Genomic DNA, 25,602 nt, shown 5'->3' with positions numbered 1-25,602 from the left:
AGCTACAGGTACGTGGCTGGGCCCCACAAATGCTTTGAGGCACCTGATCTCCCGCACCAGATGTTGGTCCCAAGCATTACACCAGTGGATAGAGGGGGGGTTGGCCAGCGACTCACCACTCAGAAGCTAGTCGGCCTACCCGCCACCACCCACCGATCCTGTCCAGCAGAGCAGCAGCCTTCGTCCTTTCTGAGGTGTTGCTGCATCTTGGCCTGCTCAGGTCTGTGGAGGTCCAGTTGCCACAGCCGTGGCCGGTCCCAATACAATACATGGGCCCCCATGCCCGACAGATATGCCCCTTCTCCCGAATCATGCCCACCAAAGCCTTCAGCAGTGCTGCCCCCCCGCGCCTCTCCGGTACTCAGCTATACTTGCAAAGGCCACAACTCCAGATCAATGGTTAGCCGGGCGGACATGCTCCATGATTTTGGCCAGCATGGCAGACCAGTTTCAGAGGGAGTTCACACTGCTCCCTGTGTGAAACTGTGGAGTTAAATGTGCCAAAATCAGGATAGTTAATGGGTCGGTGCGGAGCCGTCGCAAAATGCGGCTACATCCGTCCGTTGCGCTCTAGCACCCTTGCGAACAGCAATATCGTAAGTGTGGTCCATGAGCATGTTGAATCTGTTAAACTCAAAGCACACCTGGTTATGGTTGGGGTCAAAAAGAGTGGGTCAACATAATGTTTTAGACACACTGCAGCATATGAAGTTGGCACACTGGAATCCAATGTCATATTTTCACAGTGCCCTAAATATCACATTCTACAGAAAATATTTGATTTTATACTGGATGAGACCTCTATGCCCATGCTCTTCAAGAACATTCCCCCCCATGCTGCTTGAACACAGGCTTTCAATGATGGGTAATCTAGCCCTTAACACAGAACTTCAAGGGTGGGTAATCTAGCCCTTAATACATACCTTCACTGATGGGTAATCTAGCCCTTGACACAGACCTTCAAAGATGGGTAATCTAGCCCTTGGCATATACCTTCACTGATGGGTAATATAGTCCTTGACACAGACCTTCAATGATGGGTAATCTAGCCCTTAACACAGACCTTCAATGATGGGTAATCTAGCCCTTAACACAGACCTTCAATGATGGGTAATCTAGCCCTTAACACAGACCTTCAAAGATGGGTAGTCTAGCCCTTTACACAGACCTTCACTGATGGGTAATCTAGAACACAGACCTTCAATGATGGGTAATCTAGCCCTTGACACAGACCTTCAATGATGGGTAATCTTGCTAACCCCTGCAAGAATGTATCAACATCCACTACAATGCCCTGTTGTTTTTAGGGAATGGGTGGGGTTAGACACCAGGAGGGTGACCGGAAAGACAAACATTACCCATAATGACATCACAACCTTAGAGATCTAAAAGTGGGGTATCAGGACTATTTCTCAAAAGCCGATTCCCTCCCAAAAAAAAAGAGGAGCAGGCCTGGTGTTTTCCAAACTGGAGTGTGAGTGGAAAATAGCATGAGAGAACCCACAACAATGACGGGGGCACCTTTCCTCAGAGGTCATGTTGGTTTGGGAGCCCTCACAACGCTCCTTAATTCCCCTTCAACCCAAAAAATCGAATGCTCCCCAGGCTTAAACACTATGACCTGCAAAAAGTGCAGCCTCCAGGCATATTACACAGGCAGGTCAGAAAAGAGCCATAAGTCATTTGCCTGTTAGATCAGCACCTGCTTAACACCTTCCTCACCTGAAGTTAAGGAGAGAGGGGGTTGCCACTGCAGGAAGGCTATTGGTACTCGGGCCCAAAACGGCAGTGAATCCTATGATAGCCAACCAGGGACTTTATCGTCTTAATATTGATCTGGTTACCCTCTGTTTAAAAAAGCCCCTATTTTTCCAGTAAGGGTGCAAGGAAGCTGGATGGTGGATGTGTCTGTCTGGGAAACCTTGCTGGAGGAAAGAGAAGAAAGAAGGGTGGTTGGTGCAGGGGTGTATTTTGGTGGAGGAGAGAAGATCTACAAAATGGAGGAAGATGAAGGAAAGAGGGAAAGGTTGCTGCATAGTAGGGCGAGGGACGAGTGATGCTGGGACAGAGCAAGGCCATGGAGAGTTTCATACAGCAGAAGAGAAAGTGAGGGAGGAAAGACAGGGGGAATTGACATTGGATGGGGTTGGAGGAAAGAGCAGGAGAGAAAAGGGAGAAGAGCCCCAGAAGCAGCGGAAGGATGGACCAAGGATGGTCAGAGAGGAAGAGGAGATGCAGTGATGCCACCAGCAGAAAAAAAATCTTTACCAAGTTTAGAAGGCCAAAGGGTCATGGAGTGTGGAGAAGCAGATGGTGGAAAAAGTGGGGCATGGGCTGGGGTGCAGCCATGTTTTAAGGTGCTAAGGCCTGCCTAGTCTCGGGCTGGCAAGCCTGTTACCTGCCATGCCTGGCCAACACCACCACCTTACCCCCTCCATGAGCCTCACACATGTTCTTGTTCCCTCACCCTGTAACAACCCATGCCAGTTGGGTGGACACTGCACCCCTGAGCTAAAAAGCAGGTATAGTGAGTCCAGCTGATCCCTGGTTTTGCACAAGAGAAACATCTGTCAAGCCTCCCCTGTGTGCCAGTAGTTTTCGATAACACAACTCAGCTATCAAGAGATGGACTGTTGCCTATTGGCATTGCCTTGCATGAGACCACTGCAGCTTTCCTCCCTCCGTGTCTGAATGCTTCCGAATAATCCAACGTTTGATCGACTCACGGATGAGGGGGAACGGGAAGGCCCGCCTCTGAGCTGCCCCTTCACGCGTTCAGCTCCTTGAATTTATTTTCATAAATAGTTTGCAATATGTAGAACACCCCTTCCTCCTCCACTTCCTCTTCACTGTCACGGAAAGAGAATGGAATGTAACCCCTTACAGGCTTTCAGCCTAACAACCATTTGCAGCCTTGAACCCTCATCCAGGCATACATTGCACAACTCACCAGAAAAGCAACAGCTCACCTTTGCACCCTAAAGAGAAAATAGAGCCAAGACTCCCTAACACCAAGCATGTTAATAAAGGCCATCTCAGGACACTCGTCATGCCTCCGGATACTTGAGCAAGTCCATGCTGACGATCTGCAGTAATATTAAGAAAGTATCAGTTTGGCTTTCAATTATCAGACTCCATGCCAACTTCAATGTTCCTTATCAGACTTCAATCCTAATCGGAAACGCACCTCTAGCAGCCCTGCAGTGATGGGAGGAGCTACTAATGGCTACAAGAAAGTTCCATCACTTGGACCTGGAAAGCTAGCACAGAATCATGTAACAAGATGCAGGCTAACATATCTAGGACACATCTACTAACTGAGGAGGGATAGATAGTGTATTTGGCAACTTCTATCCAAAATGGGTGGTATATGAAAAACGTATTGTCTATTGCACCCTCTCCGAAGTGATGACCAGAGGCGCAGACCCTTCTGTGGATTGGACCCCAATAGAGTTCCTTCACGTCTGCCTTGTCCATCGCCCTTTAGTACTTTCATTCCCAGCGTCCACCCTCTGCTACGTCATCACTGTTGATATTGTACTGTGCAGGGGGCCATTCAGAAAGCAATTTTCCATGCAAGTGAATGGACGGACAACCCCATCCTACCGCTCGAATAGAAACAGCTGTTTCTGATTCACAAAAGGCCTCCGAATGTGGGCATTATAGATGTGCAATTTTGCAACCCAGAGTGTGGAAGGGGGCGTCTTGATGCATGTCATAGGTGCACTCCGATTGCCAAATCAGGAGTGCTGAGTAATCATCCCCTCTGCCTTTTTGAAACAGGTGCAGCGAGATACTCAGTGCAGAGGAGGGCCACATCCGACCATTCTTTGCTTTCTTTTAAAAGCAGTGTAGCAGCCGTTTGAGCCGCTCCTGTCCCTCTCGCTTTTTCACTCTTCTCTAACACTCAGATTTCCCCCTTCACTTCTGAGTTTCTGACATGGCTTAAATACCTTGTTATTCCCTAAGTAAGCGGCCTGCACCACTTATTTGTGAGTACTCGAGTTTCTCTGATATTGTCATTACTCATTTCTTACTTAAGGCCAACTGCAGTCATTTTAGTGACCTTTCTGGGGAATTACAAGTTATTTTAGTGTGTATCTATTTGTCATTGTTCAGCACTACGGAAGTCTTTTTGGACAAAGTTTGTGCTTTATCTAGATAGATAGATAGATAGATAGATAGATAGATAGATAGATAGATAGATACATAGATACATAGATAAATACCAGAACGTGTTATGTAAACAAGAATAAAAAGCGTTTGCCTATTTTCAAAACATAGACGTTGATTGGGAAAATTGCCCCACGCGATCCACTTTGGACTATGTATTCTTCCCTGAGTCCTTATTTTGGAAATGCAATAGCCTTTGAGTAAAACCACTAGAAGCTAGTGACCATCACATGCTAGTTTTGACTTTGCAAGAATCAGTAAATGACACCCAAAGTAACAATTGTAAAGTGGCAGTAGAGGTCAACTTGGGGAATCATGCATTAGTGTGGAAGCGAGCATTATCAAATCGATTTAATGAGAGGTTTCTTTGTATGGGCTCAAAAGATGAGGCAACCTCTATAATCCTGCAACTTATGATAAAGAGATCCAACGGCTTTGGGAAATTTATATCGCCCAAATGGGGAAAATGGCAAGAAGCCCAAACAGACGCAGGGGTATAGACACAAATACGAAAACATTTTGGCAGATTCAAAGAGGGAACTAAGTAAGGCGCAGAGACAGTTAAGAAAAAGTTCAGCCGGCTATGAAGATAATGCGAGATCACTGAGACTAAAGTATAAAACTTGGGTAAGGGGACACTGGTTCTTGCTCTATATAAATGATTCAGAGGCAATGCTGTACTCACCTGCAAAAACTCAGTCTCCTTCTGGAGACTGCTTAATGATCTGATGAACCAGTGTTCCCTGCAAAGCCAACCTATCCCGTCAGCTGAGTGGGAATTCCATTTATGTACTCTATCACTCAAGTGAGGGGGTGGAGAAATCACCAGCTTCTAATAGTAATTGGTCAGAGCAGGTTAAAATTGACCTGCCGAAAATAAGGTCAGCGATTATGAAAAGTAAATCTTCAAACACCCTGGTCCCAGATGACCTAGAAAATGCTACACTTCAGTCTAACCCCAACCTTTTTACATGTCCTATTTACCGAAATTGCTAGGATAAAATCCTTACCTCCCTCTCGGAAAAATGCTAATATTGATGTAATCTACGAGAAGGGAAACCAGGCTATTCCATTGACTATTCCATTGGCTATTCCATTGAATAATCACCTTGTTTCACTTCTAGATGCTTCTAGATGCTTCTAGGTGCTTCTTGTAAAATCTTCGGGGAAATCATTCTGGTGCAATTGCAGGAGTGGCAATACAATAATTATATAATTGATACATATCAATCAGGCTTTCAACAGGGATTGAGTATTACCCACATTTGTTTTGTAATGAACTTCTTGCAGATACAAGCCAAACAAGAAAAAAGGGCGATTTACTGTGCCTACCAGGATATCTCACAGGCTTTTGATGCTGTAAACTGGCAATGCCTGTGTGAAAAGCTGAGGGAGATGGAGATTGAATGCCCAGTGGCCCAGTGGCCTTGTGGACATCCTGATGGCTTTACACACAAACACTAAGCCAGGGTGCGCTTAAACCAAAAGGGAAACTATACCCAGCCGATGTGGGCTACGGCGGGTTTGCATGTTGCCTCCTTTTCTATATGGCTTGTATACCTGAAACTTGGGAAAGACCTTTAATGGCAAGAAAAACAATCCTAAATTCAAGTGGTCTATAGCAAAAGAACGATTGGTAATAGTTCAATCTTTCAAATATTTAGGGGTGGAAATTAATTCAAGAAGAACGAAACAGGAAGATTATGATCGGATGATGAAGAAATTTAAATTGAATACCTCTGAATCATTGGTTTTGATAGGAGTTTAGGTAGATTTTCTGCAACCCAATGATGATTAACTACTATCACCAAAAAGTGGTCCTACGTCCCTTGTATGGAATGCAATCAGGTGTTTTGTCAGATAGCTGGGGTAAAATAGAGTCATTTATATGGAAAAGGTTGCTTCCCCTTCCAAAGGCGACGCTGTTAGCAGTAATAAAACACCAGGTGGGCTTAGTTTCACAGCAAGCACGGGCAGACTGGAAGAAATTGAAATTGCTTAGAGATCTCCTGCTTCCCTCATTTGAATAGCATATTAGAGTTGTGCACAGTCCTTTTCTATAACTCTTGGAGAGTTTTGACAGAATTGTTCCACTTAGGTATAAACTTGTTGGTAGTTTATGATTTGAAACTTGATAAACTGGTAGCGGCTCATGTTGACAGTAAGAAAATTATGTTCGAGCTTGACTGGGTAAAGAATAGAGATTCAGCTCTGGCATATCACTTGTTTCATAATTTAATTACAAAATTAGAACATTCAATGATATGCCCTTTTATCTGATACAGCACCCGTCAAGAAATCAGCGCTCTGCTATGTTACGTTTTAAATTGAACGTAATCTCTACTAGGGAAGTTAGAGGTTTGAGACAGGGTCTTTGAGGCTATGCAGGCATTGCTCTAAAGTCATTGAAACAAGTTGTCATCATTTATTGGAATGCCCTGTTTTTTCCAAAACCCGCTGTAAGCTCTTTTTCCGCTTTGTGCCTGATATAACGCTAATCAACATTGAGTGGTTTTGGGGAAAGATTTTGAACAGCTGTGAATTACCTTTGGATGTATCAATTTTAAGGTTGTTGGAAATTACTTTAGGCGAAAAGGTAGGACATACATGATGACTTTCAGTGGCTTAATGTATTCTTTTTACATGAACTGATACTACGATCGTAACGCTATGAACAATTCGAATAATGTATGTGTTTTATAAGTTTTAAACATTTTAAACGTTTTGAAGTTTTTAAATATGTACTAATATCATGAATTGTAATGTAATGAAATGTTAACAAAAATTGTTGCTTTGCAAAATGTTGTATTAACCAAAATGCAAATAAATAAATAAATAAATAAATAAATATATAGATAGATAGATGTTGATAGGCCCCAGAGGTTGATTATGGTGAAATGTTCTGACCATGGAATATTGGTTGTCCATGAACTTATTTGTGAATAAGATGCCCTGAGCATTTAAAAATAATTGGATATGGTAAAACAAACATAGTCGGTGCTGTTTATAAATGCCTTAATCTTTGACAATCAGGTCCTTTTAACCCTGATCACATAACTAATACATAACCATGGTAACCATGCATTTTCCTTGCACATCCCATTATGTTCCTGTTCTTTGAGCCTGGTGATGTTGCAATATACCAATTGCCATTGGGGCAGTAGGGGCCCAACTGCCCCAGTGGTGCAGGGTTCCTCCTGGCCCTCATGTCTTGGTGGCACCCGGACCACACATTGATTGCACCTCAGATTTACCTACAAAAAAAAATAAGGTATGAGCTTCACACAATTGCTTTAAAAAATGAAAAACGAAAAAGTTGCAGGCTCCTCACCGGCCCTACAATTTTAGTAGTCTATAATAGGCTCGTGGGCAATCGAGTGCCCTCCAATACACCACGGGACCAGTACTCGATAAGCAGAGCATAGTGATATCATTGCCCCGCCCATGCTCTAGACTGGAGACCACGGAGCAGCAGCTTCATCAAAGAGATGTATAGTCACCAAACTGGCATAGATTGACACTGCATGCACATGAAAGTGTTTTACAGTCGCTGTCCTGGCAGAGATTGTGCCGCATGTCTATCAAATCGTCTTACAGCCAGAATACAATTGTACATTAATTTGCATGTGACTGCATGTTATTCAGTGTACATGTGTTCTACATGCAAAGTATAGTAGAATCCTCAACTGTAGACAGCTGCCATAGGGGTTGATAGACTATGTATAATGAACTTAAAGGTAGTGAGGGTTGGTTTTGCACCAGACAAAAATGATATCCTTGCTCCTTTAAGTGAAAAACACATTTTATTAATGCTTTTTATCCAATATTCTTTCCCAATTTACAGTGGTCCCTCAATACTTCCATGTTAATTTCATGACTATTGGGCAGACACAACATGTTGGGTAGGGTTTTTTGTGACAATTAAAATCATTTAAAGAGATCATCACTGATGAACCAGTGTATGTCTGCAGATGTTTTATCTGCCGCCTCTTTATAATACCTGTTCTCCCAGTCGTTAACCAGACCTAAAGCATTGTAGCCTACCAGATGCAGGGCTCTTCCCTATGGATAACATATCCCCATGTTTCTCCCCGAAACCCATAGAAGGCAGATTGGCACTCAGTAACCAAATACCTCCGAGCAGCGCCTACCAACACCACAGGATTCGCATCTGCCTCACCCTCTGTCTAATCAATTACCCCACTCCCCCCTTTGTTCTGACATAGCCAAGCATGAGGAGGCCACCAATTGCAGCAGATGGGCACAATAATTGACTGTGAGAGAACCGGGGCATCACGGATCAGGCCCTGGAGTGGTTGGCCTCCTTCCTTCCAGACCGACGCTGCCAGGTCTAACTTGGGTCCTTTCTCGCCACTACCTCTCTCTCAAAATGTGGTGTCCCCCAGGGCTCTGGCCTCTCACCCTGAATCTTCAATCTCTACCTGGCTCTTTTTACCCACCTGATCTGTACCTTCTCCTCTAACTTTCAGTGTTATGCGGATGACACTTAGCTCTCTGTCAGGCTCCCCTCAGCCTCCTTACCTCTCTCGCTCATTCCTGACTGTCCATGATTCAGGATTGTTGCGCCTCCAACGATCTCTGCCTTAATTCCAGTAAGACTGAGATCCTTCTCATTGGGACCTCCACTCTCGCTTTCCCTCTCCTACTCTGGCCGCCCTCCTTGAGTCCTCTTCCTTCGCCTTCCTGTGAGGCAAAAAGCATGGGTGACATCTTCGACTTCACTCTCTCCTTCTCTCCCCACATCACAAACCTTGCCAAGCGGTCCCACTACCACCTTCACCTCCTTAGAGGTATTATTCCTATTCTCACTTTCCCACAGAAGTTCACTATCTCTAGAGCCTTGAATCTCTCTAGGATGGACTACTGCAACAGCCTCTTTCTCAATCCGCCTTCCTCTACTCTCCGCCTTCTTCAGCTAATCCAGAACAGGACTGCAAGGCTTATCCTTGGCCTCAAGCCCAGGGACCATATATCACCAGCCCTGAAATCTCAACAATGGCTCCCAGTGGCTGCAAGGATCAAGTTCAAGACCCTCTGCATCATCCACCAGGCTTTCTGGAGCCAGGGACCACATTACATCCACCTCTCTCTTCCAAAATACCTCCCTTACCAAGCCCATCGCTCAGCTGCCTCCAACTTTCTAAGGGTCAGAAGTTTCTTCAAGCTGAGAGTGGGGGGTAGATCTCGGTCCACTGCAGGTTCCTCCCTCTGGAATAGTCTCCCTGCCTCTCTCAAACTAGAGCCAGACCACATGAAGTTCTGGAAGCAGCTCAAGTCCTTCCTTCCCTCCTCTGCTTTCTCTCTATCTCCCTCCCCTTCTAACCGACCTGTCTGCTGCACCGACTGGTTCCCTGGCTACCCTCAGCGCCTCGCTGGGTGCCAGGCTCCTGCTTGAGCAGTCTCCACTGCACTCCCTCTAGGCCTACAGCACACATAGGGGCTGTAAATGTAACCTTTACAGTCCCCTGCCTACTTGCACTTACCCAGAGCCGTGCTGCACTGGCTGCACTTACTCAGGGCAATTGCTGACTTGATTTCACTACCCACCTCCCTCTCCCTGCCACTTCCCTCTCTCCCTCCACCCCTGCACTTTGTACTGTCGCACTTGCACGATCTGATTGACACAAGGCCTAGTAAGATCGTTTGTCATGTCCTCCCTCTGTCTTCCCTACCTTGTCCTGTCGCACCTTGAAACACTTGTGTATAAGCACATTATAAATGACATATCATGTCATGTCATATCATATATCATATCATATTATACAAGACCACTTAAATTCCATTACATAATACCTATACAAAAGCTAATATGTTTGCCTTTGTTACTACTTGTTTTTAACAGTACTTAAGTAAGGAACAAGTGCAAGGGCACACACGTGTCTTATTACAATTACAACAGGAAGTCATTTACATGCACAATTGAGACATTGGGCCTCATTTAGAGTCTGCCGGTCCGGAAACAACGATGGCGGTAAACCTGCCGCCACTGTTGTTTCTGGACCGGCAGATTACGAGTTCTGCAGGGGGGAGGTGCACTCCTGCCAGGTCTGACCTGGTGGGAGTAACGCCACCCACCTGAAGACGGAAATGAAAACACCGGCTCCATCATAGACGGAACCAGTGCTTCCATTGTCCCCATCCCCATGGAGTCCCATGGGGATTTACAGAATTCAGCCTCCGGAATTACTGGGTCACCAGGGTTGTAATGCCCCGGTGATTCCGGCAATCACAGAGGCGGTAATTCATTCCAAGTCCGGCAGCAACCTGATGGTTTTTCCGGCTTGGTTACCGCTGGACTTGGAATGAGGCCCAAGACTGGTCATAAATAACACTGGCAGGCCCTATACAACACCAACATTGTAGTTTCTACATGATAGAAGTAGCTAGAAACCAACTAGTACACATTTCCCAATAACTTGATGGTGCATACAGAGGACATGCTTTGAATGTATATTTTATATATCTGACAATTGTACATGTATTTTGAATGTGACTGCATGTTAATCAGCGTGAATTTGTTCTGCATGTCAAAAATAGAAGAGCCCTCAACTGTAGACAGTTACCCTAGGGGCTAATAGACTATTCATAATACCGATTCCCCCTTTTGTGCTGCAACCCATATAATACATCTGAGTCCCATTAAAACGTCGGTCCAGCTTTCACATAGTCAATGACATATCAGTTATCTCTGCACCTGGCAAAATGCTCTGCATTATTTGTATAATGTTTTAAACTATTGATCTGTGCTAGTAATTGACTATTCACCTAATTCTAATTACTATTCATGTGCAATGTAATGCTGTTGTTATTTTCATGTTTGCACAGACAACTGTCTTCCGAAAGGCCTTCCAACCCACAATGCTTCAAAGCCATAGGCAGTAGACACTACACACACATACAATAACATAAAATAGCATACTGGCATAGATAGGGATTGCACATTCAAGAAAGGGATACACAGTCACAATATTGGCATAGGTTCATGAAAGTGAATTACAGTCACCATACTGGCATTCATTTTGGCCACAGACTCATGAAAGTGATTTATAGTGAAGTTACTACAATAATAGTTTCTATTTAGGATTACCAAATACCATGATTCCCAGGCTCCTAAGGAATTGAGAACATAGCAGCCAGATCTCTGTTGAAACGTAAGAAATTCAACCATGTATCTCTGCTTCTATGTTCTTTGCCCCGGCTGCCAATTAAAAAATGGGTCATGTTGAAAAGCTTAAGGTTGTTATTCAAAAGCTTCAACATACCGAATGAAACCCCCCTGTCAACCAGATTGAAATGGTTCCCCCGATCTATCGCTGAATCAGCTAACACAAGATTAGCAACCATTCCAACCTACACCAGAGAATATCAAGGTGGCCGCTCGTTCTCGGTACAAGCGACCGAACTATAGAGTACTGTTCCACTATCAATCCAGAAAGACACCAGCTTAATGCCTTTCCACAAACACTTGAAAATATATCTTTTTGCCCTTCCATAAATCTCATCCTTCCTTACAGTTGTTCAAAAACACCTTTCAGCAGTGCCAAGATACCTGCAGGTGACGGTTGCACTTAAAAAACAAAAAATGCATAGAGACATACATATAAATAGGGTTGTATATTAATTGAATCTTTTCACAATTGACCTCGGGAGAATTGACCATGGGAGAATTGACCTAATTTAGAAGGTCAATTAGGACATATATGCGGGGGGATACCCCCTGCAACCTCCCACCGAATCCACAACCCCCTGCAACCCTTCACTCAATGCCCTTATATTATTTATAATCCAAAACCAACCCAATACATATATGAAATAACTGAAATAATATAAAGGTCAATTGTGCAGAAGGTCAATTTGGACCACTATAAGTAGGTCAATTGTGCAAAAGGTCAATCTTAAAAGGTCAATTTGGGCAATACCATAAATCGTGTCCATTCACTTTCTCTCAGAGGGCAAATACTGACCCTCTTGGAGCTTTTGATTCTGGAAGTAACCAAAAAGCAAAAAGTGGTCTTCATTTTATTGGTTTGGTGCCCGCTGCCAGCGGAATCCAAGATTCAAGCCCAGGGCCTTGGGTTCCTCAGCTAGAAACGTACGCCAACTGCACATGGGCTCAGTGTAAGCGACTGTGAGATATTTCATATTTGGCCTTTACTCTGCAGGGACCTTTGCACACAGATTATTGTGTTTAAAATGTGCTTGCCTTTATATTTTGCCAGAAATATTACTGGAAGATCTCTTCTCATGGATCATCATCCAGGTGTGGATGATTCATTTTCTGAATGGTAAATGCCCATTTGTCCCATGGACTTTCTATTATTTGGAAAGGCCAATTGGATCAACTTGGCATATTTCACTTTAATTTAATTTGTGTTGACTTCTTGTGATGTCACTTCCATTGTGAATGTTAATGGGTGTCGACACTTTATTGTGTTAGGACTTGTGCCCCGTGGCTGAAGTTTCATGAAAGTTATTTACAGTGATGATTACTGGCATAGATTGTGGATGCTGCTTTATAAAAGTTATTTACAGTGGTGATTACTGCCATAGGTAGAATATGGCTGCAGCTTCAGGAAAGTGACTTACATTGTCAATGCTTGTGCTTGTTGGGGACACAGACATCAAGAAAATATTGGACCATTTCAAAACTTTATTTGAATATGTTTCTCACCAGGAGAACCCCACTGTTACCTCGAACATTACCTACAGTGCATTCCCTACACTCGGTCTCTTGCAATAAGATGTTACTGCACCCCCACTAAAAATATTCACCTGCCTCCTCTAAACTTGAATAGTTTATGCCAGTGCCCCCTCAGAGCTGCCCACTCTGCCAGCATCAAAAGCTGCCTCCACCATTGGCACGTACATATTGATGTTACTGGCCGTGTACAGTGGTGGCTTTTGGTGCCTGCCCCTTGGTTCTACACTGTGTGAAAGATGTCAAGTTTGCCCTCAACCCTCCCTTCCAGCAGCATGACCACCATGTGCACTGCACATGTGTGGCGGCCCAGACCGACCCGCCAGAATCTCCGGCACAGCCCTTGCTTCTTTGAGGTGCTTAGGGGGACTTTGTCTTCCAACACGGCAGGTCATTTAAAGTGTTGATATGTGGCCCCTAAATATATATTATCCCTCTGACATGTTAAATGAATTCAAGTCAAAAGTAGGTAATTTCCGAATGATCGATGAGCATATATATAAATGAAAACATCATGCATGAAGAAATTCTGCAAAGATGCCCATAACATGTCACAAGCAGTAATTCTAAATCAACTGAAAACCAACTCTCAGCAATGGGTCAGCTGCAGACTTCAAATTCATCTGATGTCACTTTTTAGGTTACTTTTTATATTGTAACCAATCAAACCTAAATCTATTGCTGCTTGAAGAGCACACATGTCCTTACCCATTAAGACGCAAATAATGAAAGAAGGCAGAGACCGCCTTGTAGTTTACAGGGTCTTCTATTGCTCTACCCCCATAAGACCCTATTAATAATGATAGCAGAAGCCTCTTTGCTCGTTATGTGTGGTTCTAGTCTTCCAGTCACGAGATACTACTGCACTTGTGGCCTACTAAATCTTCTGTGAAATGGGCCAACAGGTCCCACCTCCTACATGCTATGGTCTCGGGAGGAAAGCTCAGGGACAACACCCACGTCTTGGAAGCAAGAAGACGTGGAGCAACACTGGTTCGAGCCCGGTCTGTGCTTAGAAACCTCTGGGTATTAAGTGTGTTATAAATAACCCATCACAATTACAAAATGCACCTTCTCATGTACAGAATATATCTATTTCTTTCACCGGGAGTGGCTTCCTACTGGAGAAGCTTCGCCAATCTTATAGCTCCCATAAAGTCTTGAAACGCTTCTAAAAACACAAGTCACATCATCCAATCAACCCATCATCCTTTGCAGGATGTCCCCTCCGCCTCCCCAGGTGTTGCAATGAATGCTCAATTCTTCTGGGCACTTCAATTCGTGATTTGAGTGATTTTCCAATGCCATTTAGATTCACCTATGTACACACAATTTGAGTCACCCAAACCACAAATAAGGAGTGGGGAGTGTGGGGACTGGCTTAAGGACTGCACTTGACCGAATGAAACAGTCACCATTCCCTTCCTCTTCCTGCATGCATGATCAGATAAGGTCAGATGCGTGTGTATGAGGCAGCAGGTCAAGGGTCATGCTGACTGCTTCCTCTCGAGCAGTCCACACAGAGCTGCTGCATGTTGTAAGATGCTATCAATGGTCACTTTACCAATCCAGAAAGTAATGCTCTCATTTGCCTGTGACATGCCTTTATAGGCAAGACCCAATAAAGACTCAGAATGCGTTGAAAGTTAGTAAGGACTGTGCTGCCTTGCATGGTGGTGTCCCAGTCTCCATGCTATTGCTATTGATGAACCAACAACAGAGAAAAAAGTCATGGGTTACCCAAATATAAATAAGCATATATCTTTAGGAAACCCCTGGAGTGTTTGTATCCCTATGCATACCTTCTCCAGGCTAACTGATAGAATTCCATAGACTCCCCCCCCCCTCAGATTGTAGGAACCGAAAGAATATGTTGCTTTCACCAGATTGCACCTGGAAAGCTCACGCATTGTTCCACAGTAGGGTATTTTTTTTCAGCAAACCCGATGAGAGATGTACACATTTGCAATTTGGAATCAAAACACAGCATGTGAGTAGCTCTCTGTGCAAACATCTACCCATTGATGCATAGTAGGCGCTGAGCTTTGCAGTTAAACCGCTTTATTTGATCAGGAGATGCCTCCACGGAAAAAGTTAACAAACTGCCCCGTCCACACTGGCTGCACAAATCAGCTGTAGAAACCAACCCCCAAAAACAGACAACAGAATTTTAAATTGCCACATAGAAAGAAAGAAACGTCAGTAAACCCCATATTATCTTAACTATGACCTACCAAATAAGACATAACAGTTTTCCACTTCCTGCTTTCAAAAATGTGTTTCTTGTCATACTAGTCCAAAGGTAAAATACCTTTTATGTATCAGAGGTGACTGAACATCTCTTTGAAAGGTATAGTAAATATTTATCGAATGCCACCATATTTATTACCATTGCAATAATCGTATGTATTTGGTATTTCAATTGCATCTAAAATATATTAAACTTTTTTTCATTTTTTAAACCAAAACAGCTGCCTCGACTCTGAGTCCTCGCACCGTGCCCACGTCCATAATGACCGTCAACCTTAAGCTGGCCTCACCATTCACAGACAGCACATCTTTGCTTGTCAATGATCTATTCCACCTGACCAACGAAGAGTCCAATAGGCTAACTCTACCAATGGAGGTCCTCCCCACCCTATCGGTTAGCAAGCTTTCAGAGCCCGAGTACAGGAACACCTCCTTGACGGCCAATGCAGACCACAACACATCCATGATGGCCAGTGCAGGTGCAGCCTCATCCATGACAACCAAAGCCAAAACAGATGCATTGGTGTCCGCCAATGGGGAGGACGATGGCAGTGGAAGAGGTGAGTCACTCATGTCTAATTCTACATGGGTGGAATACTGTACACAAGCCACTGAATGTACATTGATGTAAAGTGTAATTTGTAAAAATGACTGTTCACAACTTCCACATTTTTCGATGAGTTTTTCTCTGACCCTCATGTTCTTACAATGTGCTTTGTGAACATGCGCACAAACCCACCTACCGCAAACATATCGCTTTTTGCACCATGTCATTGATGTGTGTCTATGCATAGCAGACTGTGAACCCCGCTCCACATGCGTGGTACACAAGTGAAAGCAGACACATAAAGGCAGGCTGCATCTCAGGACTCTCAGTCGTGTCAAATGTCCACTTTCAGGACTTCCTGACATTTGAGTCCCCATGTTATTACTTGTCCATTAGCCTTTCTGAGAGAGCTCATTCTCTTGAAGCCAGACCCATTCATTGGTTTAGCTTGCTGAAATAAGGTCCTATTATACATAGGGACATGGCACCCATTCTATGGAAGCTGTAGAGTTAATGTCAAGCATTTGTTCTGAACATTTCACTATTGGACTGTACCATTTCTCGACTCCCCCGCCCCAGCCTTCAGCAACTGGTTGTGGCTACATGAGTCAAACGATTACGTACATGTTCGCCTCTCAGCTTTTCACTTTGTCTTTCTTGGGATTACCCATCCCTTTTGTTTTGGCACCAATTATTCGGATTTTACTTTTCTTTGCTTTTTGCTCCCCTTTTACGATGTCTATTTTCTGTGCATATCCCCGTCCCCCGCCCCTCCTTGTGTTTTCCCCAACTATTGGCCTAATTCACGGAAGCGTTTTATAATGGCAAACCCCCATTGGAAAACGCTCCATGAATTAGGCCATATATCCGACGATACCGAAATGTCGATTAACCCAAGGGAGTCTCCATGATTAACTATTTACATCCTGCCATTTCATTATCTCCCCTAAAATTGGCAAGTGTCCACCATCTCATTCAAATCAACCTGCCATAGATGCAGATGTTATGGCCATGCATGCTGGCAAAAAATACATATGAACATTAATTGCTTATAAGAATAATTTTCCCTAATGTGTGCCATCTGCAAACCTTGCTATTTTACTGAGTTCATCTTGGATATATTGAAACGGGAAAGTTATCATTTTTCAATTTTTATAAAATGTTTGATGTTTTCTTTTGACAAAATAAAAGGTGATTCTATGGAAAAAACCCTGGTGCCGCACAGACGTATCCCACCAACTTTCCACCAGCAACCCTCGACCCAACACACCTCCGTACTGGCATCAACGTCCCTAAAGTATGGAACTCAAAAGAGCCCCGATTCCTCAAAGATGATCAACACGCTCTTCAGCCTGGAAAGCCAAGAAGCGAGCCCATCTCCGCCTACATCAATGGACATTATTGGGTTAGCAATCGCGCAAAGCTATGGTGCTGATACGGGCCACACAGCAAGCCCGTACGACGGAAGTGGGCAGGAGGAGGACTCTTCACCAGCAGCAGGGCAGGCACAGCTCCAAGCCAGCAGCAATGATACCGCCTTCCTTGGTAAGTGCTTCCGGATGGTGAATGCAACTTCCTGTTTTGATGCGTCTATGTGAGCTGCCATTTTGACTGCATACTTTCATCCCCCTGCAAATCAATTGTGGTCTGGTCAATTGCAAGCAGAGTTGGGACTTTAACAGAAACTCCCATCTTTGAATTGGCAGTGTTGGTTAATTTCACGAGTCCAAGCATGTAGATGTGGTTTTGTGCAACATCTTGCAACTGTCCAGATGTTTTGGACTACAATTCCCAAGATTCATTGCCATTGACATTGACATTGCTGGCTAGGTCTGATGGAAGGTCTGATGGAAGTTGCAGTCTAAAACATTTGGAGAAACACAAGTTGCAGAACCCTGATGTTTAGTTTCAGCAGATTCTCTTGTAATTAAAATATGGTTAATTGCGTGCGCTTTAAAATTGTATTCATGGTGCAAATACACATATATCTCTGCCAGCAGGTTAGAGTTGCACGAGAAGGGAAGTTAGCCCATTAGGTCTAACAGGGCGTGGAACTGTGCTTGATGCACTTACACATTTAGTTGCACACGCTTTGTGCGGGTGTGTTTCGCAGCCATGGAATCCTTGGCCCTCATTACAACCCCGGCGCTAAACCATGGCGCTATTAGCACCATGGGTGGTGCCGGTGTTGTAACGAGTCCGCCATGGTGGAATGGGGAAATACCGCCCCATTCCAAGGTTGGCGGGGCAGTAATTCCCCATGTCGCCATGGCCCTTCCCCATTCCCATTTTTGCCCCATAGGGCTCAGTGGGACTGGGGAAGGCGCTAATTACGGCACCGTGAATTACGGTGCCGTAATTAGCTCCTAGGTCCCTTTGCGGGTTGGTTTTTTAACGCCTGCGAAAAGCAGGCGTTAAAGTGCCACCAGCAAAGGGACCTTGTAATCAGGCGTTAAGGGTTTAACGGCGCCGACACCTTTTACGGTGCCGTTAACCCCTTAATGCCTGGGTTGTAATGAGGGCCCTTATCTCTTGTAAACCCTCCACTCCATTACGAAGAAGGCCATTGGTTAAACGAAGGCTGCGCTCACGTTCCCACTCAGGTGTGTTTCCATAGGGAATGCAGCAAAGTCACGTCCTATAACCTTCACATGAGTGCACAGTAGTTGCCATCACCTATAGTACTCCTGGCAATAGTGTGTGCCATAATGAGCTACATATTATGCGCCTGGTCAGACAGACGTGGGGCTGAAAGAACATGGTCACCTCACCAACTGCCTCATGTTCAGAGTGGCAAGTGGGTATAATCTACCCTCACCCGTTTTTTCCACCTACTGCAATTTCAACCTGACTTGCCCTGATGGAGCGGGGCAGAGAGCGGGATATCGGATTCATGCATTTTCACCAGTGCTTTAAATGGGCCGGTCCTACCCGGCCTTCCGTATCTGTACAGTTCAGTACCTACACTTCTCAACACCTGACCGAGAGTACCAGTACTCAACTCTGTTGCGAGGTGAAAATAAAAGCTTTTCATTTCACTTTATCACAACTTAAAGGACTAAGCTTCTGCAGCCTTTTGCTGGGGAAAGTAGCGCCCTCTACCTCCTCCTCTCTGCACCACCCGCACTGCCCATAATTTCTTCTTCAGGGTCCGCCCAACAGAAACATGCATCTACTGTGCTCTCAGCACACGGGGCGCGAAACACTGGCTCGCTTAGTGGGATTCACCTGTTACCATATGTGTCCATTGATGAAGCAGGGATTGATTTGGAAAGCCTGGGAAATTACTTTTTAAGATGTTTCTTTGTTATTAGCAGTGCATATTCTAATATCTAAATGTTTAAGGGCCTCATCGGAAGCTTGGCGGTATTGCAGCGGTAAATCTGCTGGGATACCGTCAACTCAAATGGTGTTACCGTAGCTCGGTTCGGTGCTATAGCGCCAGATCTTGAGTTGTGATAAGGCTGTTACTCCCCATTTTGTTACGAGCCCATAGGACTCTATGGAGCAGTATCGGCGCTATTACCGCCGGCGCTAATAGCGCTGCAGTCAATGCACCGCAAATGGGCAGCAAGTGGCAAGATTTACCTCCAGCTCAAAGTTGAAGGTAAATCTGCTACTTTCCACCCAAACTTTTTTAAACCATTGGGCGGATCGGTAATGCAGAGGTAATAGCGGTACCAACCCCTGATGAGGCCCTAAGTAGTTGGAATTTTGATGGGACCATTTGGACTGAAAACGCGCACACAGTGCTATTTGCCTACTGCATTTCTCATTAGGCAATGATAAACCCCCCTTCTAAAGCTAAGTTTACAGCTATGATATCTGCAAGTTTGATACGCAAACAAAGAAAGTCTCATTTAATATAGATATTCAAAAATATTTACCACAATGCATAACAACAAACTGAAGGTTTTTGTGAGAAAATCTCAGACACACTGCTTTACCAAAGTGTGTTTTCCTTGGCACATTATTTAATCTCACTGGCCATTGCATACAGACAACAGGATGTGCCTAAAAGAGACCTGTGCGCAAGGTACTGAGCCAAAACGGCGAGCGCCGAAAGCGATGCACCAGAATGTCCGGCCTCATAGCTCGGTGAATACCTGCACTTCTTTTTTCCATTTAAAGCACTGACGTTCCCATTCCATGAAGGGAAACCAAGTGACATATTTCATTTTGATGGCCAACATTCAGATTCAATGGTGACCGCCGGTATTGCACATTTCCCGCCAGGAAACATGGGGCTTGCTGTGCTTTTTTCCCACCCTGACCGGGAAATTATCAGAATTCCCAGATTGGGCCAACAACACGTGGGACCTCATTATGAGGTTGGAGGTAGCCTTGCCGGTAAAACCGGCAAGGCTACCTCCAAACTGGCAAGAAAATCTGGCACCCCCGAATGGGCAATTACTTGGGTATTTCAGACCCGGTAATTGCCTTTTTGCGGGTGCCTGTGCCGGTAGATCCCTATTCCCATTGAGCCCTCTACGGCTCAATGGGAATGGGGATGCCTTTAGCACCGGCACGGTTCATTACTGTGCTGGTGCTGCCGGCTTTCTGTGCTTGCGGGTGCCTCTCATTGCGCCAGGCCGCGTCTGGCGGAATGAAAGGCACCTGCGAGCACAACTTGGTGATTGCCGGTCCGTTAACAACACTACCGGTAAGCTTACCGGTACCGTTGTATCCGGACAGGTAACCTCGTAATGAGGCCCGTGGTCTAATGAAAATGACCCGAAGGCACAGGGTTCCCAGAATCGGTTACAGAATCCCCAACATGCCCAGGTGACATTATGGAGGAGGCCCACACATATGCTATGGGAATGACCCGCAGCTTGTATTTTGAAATGTAAAATACAAGGATCAAGTCATGAAACACATGATCTTAGAAAATATGAATTAAATGAACCTGGAACATATTTCGGGACATTTTGGAAAGATGTCAGCTACATTTCATATGATCTTAAACTGCACTTATAAGAAGAATGCAAAAATCACACGATACAAATATTTATTTTAAATGTCAGTTAGAGGATCTGAATTCAGGGAATATTAGACAGATTGGGTAGCTTACTGGGTTTCAAGCAGAGCAATGGCAATAGCAAAAAAAAAAACTAAATTGAAGCGGGCTGCACTTTTTATGCAAGACTGCATTTGCCTTGATTTTGGCTGACTGGCAAATTGGATCAGTGACCACAGCAATTCTATAATAAGATGATAAGACCCCTCCCAGGCCTTCGGCCCGGCCCTGACTTCTCATTTCAGCTCTAAAACTCAGGACATCCTGTCCACTCTCTCGTCCTCTCCTACTCCTCCCTCTACTCTCTACTCTACCTCTGGCCCCCCTGTGGCCACCTCTCCTCCCTCCTTCTCTGCCTTTCCTCTGTTCTGCCCCAACAAGGTTGCTAGACAAGTCCGATCTATGAAAGTCTCATCAAAACAGATTCTCCCCTGTTCTTCCAAAACCATTTAGGACCACATTGACACTCTTGCTCCTGTCCTGGCTGACTTCTGCAATCACTCCTTCACCACTGAAGCCTTCCATTCCCCCCTAAAGCACTCTCTTGTGCACCATCTTCTCTAGAAACCCTCAGCTGACCCCTCCTGCCCGGCTAACTATTGCCCGATCTCCATCACTCCTTTCTTGGGCAAACTCCTGGAAAAGATGGCCATTTCCCAGCTTAATCTTCACACTGAATCTGTTGGTTGTCTCCATGACCATCAGTCTGGCTTCAAAGCAGCCAGAAGCACGGAAACTGCTCTCCTGAACATCTGTGAAGACCTGTTCTCCAACCTCGATTCTAATCTCCCCTCTGTCCTCATCTTACTCGATCTCTCTTCTGCCTGTGACATGGTCAACCATGCCATCCTGCTCAACCGTCTCTGTGATAACCTGGGCATCACTGATTAGGCCCTGGCCTGGCTGACCATTTTCCTCTCTGACCGACCCTCCCAGGTCCAACTTGGGTCCTTCCTTTCCTCTATCTCACTCTCTACTTGTGGTGTTCCCCAGGGGTCTAACCTTTCTCCCTGGTTGTTCAACCAATACCTGGCACCTCTTGCCCACCGCTTTGCCGCTCTCTGCCCCAACTTTCAGTGCTATGCAGATGACATGCAGCTCGTTTTCAGGCTCCCTTCTGCCACCTCTTCTCCTTCTCTCATCTCTGACTGTCTGTCTGCTATCCCAGAGTGGTGTGCCGACCACTATCTCTGACTTAATGCCAGTAAGACAGTGATTCTCCTCATCACCACACCTGCACCCTCCATTCCTGTCACTCTCTGGCCGGCCTCCCTTGGCCCTCTTCCTGCTCCTACCAGTGTCGGCTAAGAACCTTGGGGTCATCTTCGACTCCACACACTCCTTTTCTCCTCACATCTCTGACATCTCAAAGAAGTCACACTACCAACTGCACCTCCTCAGAGGTATTCTTCCTTTCCTCTCCTACCCCAGAAGCTCACTGTCTCCAGTGCTCTAGTTCTCTATAGGCTGGATTATTGCAACAGCCTCTTTTTAAATCTGCCTGCTTCTACTCTCTGGCCTCTGCAACTCATTCAGAACAGGACTGTGAGCCTTGCTCTTGTGCTCAAGCCCAGGGATCAGATCTCTCCAGCACTAAAATCTCTGCATGGCTCCCAGTGGCTGCGAGAATTAAGTTCAAGACCCTCTGCATTGTCCACAAGGCCTTCCGCCACAATACCTCCAACTCTCTCTTCGTAAATACCTTCCTACTCAAGCTCTTCGCCCCTCCGACTCCAACGCCCTCAGGGTTAGTCGCTTCTCCAAGCAACGAGTTGGTGATAGATCTCTATCTTCGGCTGGGGCCTCGCTCTGGAACAGCCTCCCTGCCTCTCTGAAATTTGAGGAGAACCATCTCTGGATCCGTGAAGCACCTTAAGACTTTCCTCTTTGCTTCTGCCTTTTCTCTGCCTCTCCCCTGCTTAATTTCTGGCTGAGACCACATTGGTCAACTGTCTAGCCTCTGATTTCGGGCCAAGTTCCCTTTTCGCCCAGTTGCACACTGGCATGCCCTCCCGCAGCAACCCTTTCACTTGGGTCTGTATCTGTAACCATACAGTCCCTCTACCTGCACTTTGGACACCTGCTGTCTGCACTTACCTTGCAATTGCCTCCTGTTGGCCGCACTTCTTGTTATTGCTGATCCCATGTACTGCACTTCCCCCTCACACTTTTCCCCACCCCTCTCCCTTGCACTTGCGCAATCTCATTGTCACTTGGCCTAGTAAGATCGTTGTCTCTGTCTTCCCTCTGTTCCCCCTCCCTTGCCTCGTCGCGCCTTGAAACACTTGTGTATAGGCGCGTTATAAATGCCATATCATATCATATGAAAGAGACAGTGGTCAACACTCAATGTGCGTAGTCAGTGACAAAAACACAGTGACTATTGGTTAAGACTCCGCTTGGTGGTCGTTGCTATGTTTGTAAGGATGCACGCTCTGCCTCTCACATCAGAACAGGTACCTTTCCATTGTTTAGCCCATTAGCCTCTCTTTTCTGGCTGGAGTGCTGCTGAGCTTTTGTCTACGGTAAATGGAAAAATATCGTCCCCTCATACAGCCTTTCTGGTCGCCACCTAGTATTTAAGTTCGATTTTTAGATATTTGGAGGTGCTTGGTGGTGTTTAGTAAAAACGAGTTATTGCTAAATAGTCAGGGATTTGTCTCATCTTTGACTGATCTCCTCATTGGAATTATTCTTACAGTTATTAATGCTCACTTTATGTGAAACTCTTCTGTGCCCTTCAAAATTCTCATCCCTTCATTGTAATTTTCTGGCTCCAAGCAAATGGGAAAGTGGGCCCGCGAAACCCAGTATTTTCCCAAGGAGGGTATATGATTAATGTACACCTTTTGCCCATTTTCATCAGATGCAGTTATTGCCTGTGTAAGCATTTTACCGAATGCAATTACAATTAATGAAACTTTCATTACGCTCTTAACACCAGTATAGATATGCATATATAAGATTGAACCAGTGGTCGAAGTGCACGAAAAGAAGTAATGGAGCTATGTTCCCTGCCGGTCTGCCCCACTCCCCACAAACCCCATCATCACACTGCCTCCCACACACAGTACAAACCCCCAAACACATGCACCTGTTGTTTAAGGGAACGTTCAGTGTAGTGGACTTTCAGTGCAAGTCTCAACTTCTTCCTACACTATTTTTTAATAAAACAAAACCGTTCCAGAATGGTTTCTGTTTAAAATAAAAGTATAGGAGCTCTTAAACGTAATTTTAAAACGTAGAGGAGCACCGCTCATAGCCGCTCCCGCTCACTTCGACCACTGGATTAAACGCTCCATTGGCTGCCTAGGTGAAGCTCGAGTGCTTTACGTATGAAAGTGCTAATTCGTTCTGTTCTTCATGTTTGTCCAAGGCAACATTCTGACTTCAGAAAGAATGACTATATGACGGGCTATTCTGCTGCTCGTTGGTATGAGCCTTCACACCATTACTAACACCATTATGTCATTATAAAATGCTTCTGTGAATCAGGACCAAAATGGGTAGTGACTGGCTTGGCCCACAGCTCACACAAATGAGACATGACCAAGAGTGCCAGCAGCTCGCCTGTATCTGTGAGCTTGCCCTCAGTAAAAAGGTACCTTAACTAATTGCAAAGTACCAGGCTGCCTCCAATTGGTAAAGCGTCCAGGAGCTTCAACAGAGCCCAATCTAGCAACACTGCCAGGTTCTTCAAAAAGGCCTTTGTGACCCGGGCCCAATACCAAATGTATGATGTCCTGGGAGGATAAGCAAGACGACACAAAGCAACAGAGGTTCGATCCCCAGGTCCGTGCTTAGAAACCTCTGGGTGTTTAGGCGCATTATAAATGCGCAACTAAGACAAGAAAAAACAAACAATTACGCAACTAAAAAACAAACAATTCTTGTAACAGCGCCTCGATGCCCAGGCTGTGTGAGCACTTTAAAAATGTAAAATAAAAAATAAAAATGTCATTAGGTCTCGTCTGATATCGAGGCAGAATGTTTCCCATAATTTCTCTTATGCTCCTTGCATAGGGATGTCCTTCACTTATCTTGCCCACAATGCATTTGGCCTCCATATTTTCATTTATGCTCTGTGTCCTACCTTGGGCATAAGACGCACAGGCCCGGTGACGCTCCACTTCAACATGGCCCTGCTTCTCCCAGCCACAGTTAATCTCCAAAATTCATTCCAGGCCTCCATGCGTGGTTGTCTGCGTGCTGCACCATGGATCGGCCCTTTAAGTCCCAAATACTGTGGAAATACTGTAGCGGAAATACTGCTCTTGGCAATCCCGCAAAAATCCGTATGGAGTCTATGGTCTCCAAAAATGGGGATTTACACTGCCCTTCCACCACCTGTAATCCTTTGGTAAATCCATGGGACTAAGTGGGGGTGACAGTAAATGAATGTGGCAGTAATTCAGCCGATTTTTATCATCGAATTATCACCAAACACGTATTGTGTTTTTTTGGTTTGCACACCTCGACTCAGTTCTCTTTTTTTGGTACTTACCTATTTCCATCGGTGAAGATCTTGTTTGAAACAGGGGCCTGGTTGTTCCCTGTTAACCCTGTGCTCCTCAGCACCCCTTTGAGGCTCCTGAACACCCTCACCTGCTCTACTGTAAAGCCAAAAGGGGTTTTCTTTTAGTTTTCATCTTTTATTTCTCTTAAATATTTTAGTCTTGATATTTTTGGTGTCTTCTTTTTTAGCTGACATATCTTCTGTCCACTTTATTTTGACTTCTTTGTTTTCAATTTTCTTTGTTTACATCTAGTTCTTTTCTCTGGGCACCAGATACACACATGACATCCTGCAGGGGGCAGAGTTCTCTAAAATAGGCCTCCATAAACGAACCACCCGCCACCTCCATGCAGCATGTGCACCTGAAAGATGTGGCT

The 25,602-nt window shown here is 45.0% G+C and overlaps 1 protein-coding gene across 1 annotated transcript in view; it reads left to right on the top strand.

The window, feature by feature from the left end:
* The window catches only part of NCAN (neurocan), a 1,349,040-nt gene that overhangs the window by 836,994 nt on the left and 486,444 nt on the right, over nucleotides 1–25,602 (top strand). The window contains exons 9-10 of the mRNA XM_069649118.1: nucleotides 15,364–15,702; nucleotides 16,881–17,234. Of these exons, the coding sequence (XP_069505219.1) occupies nucleotides 15,364–15,702; nucleotides 16,881–17,234 (693 nt within the window). The remainder of the gene's footprint in view (nucleotides 1–15,363; nucleotides 15,703–16,880; nucleotides 17,235–25,602) is intronic.

This window comes from Ambystoma mexicanum, chromosome 1p (assembly GCF_040938575.1).
Source record: "Ambystoma mexicanum isolate Mex_15411 chromosome 1p, UKY_AmexF1_1, whole genome shotgun sequence".
NCBI lineage: Eukaryota > Metazoa > Chordata > Amphibia > Caudata > Ambystomatidae > Ambystoma > Ambystoma mexicanum.
The sequence above is the reverse complement of the archived record's forward strand: the minus strand, read 5'-3'. Positions and strand labels throughout refer to the sequence as shown.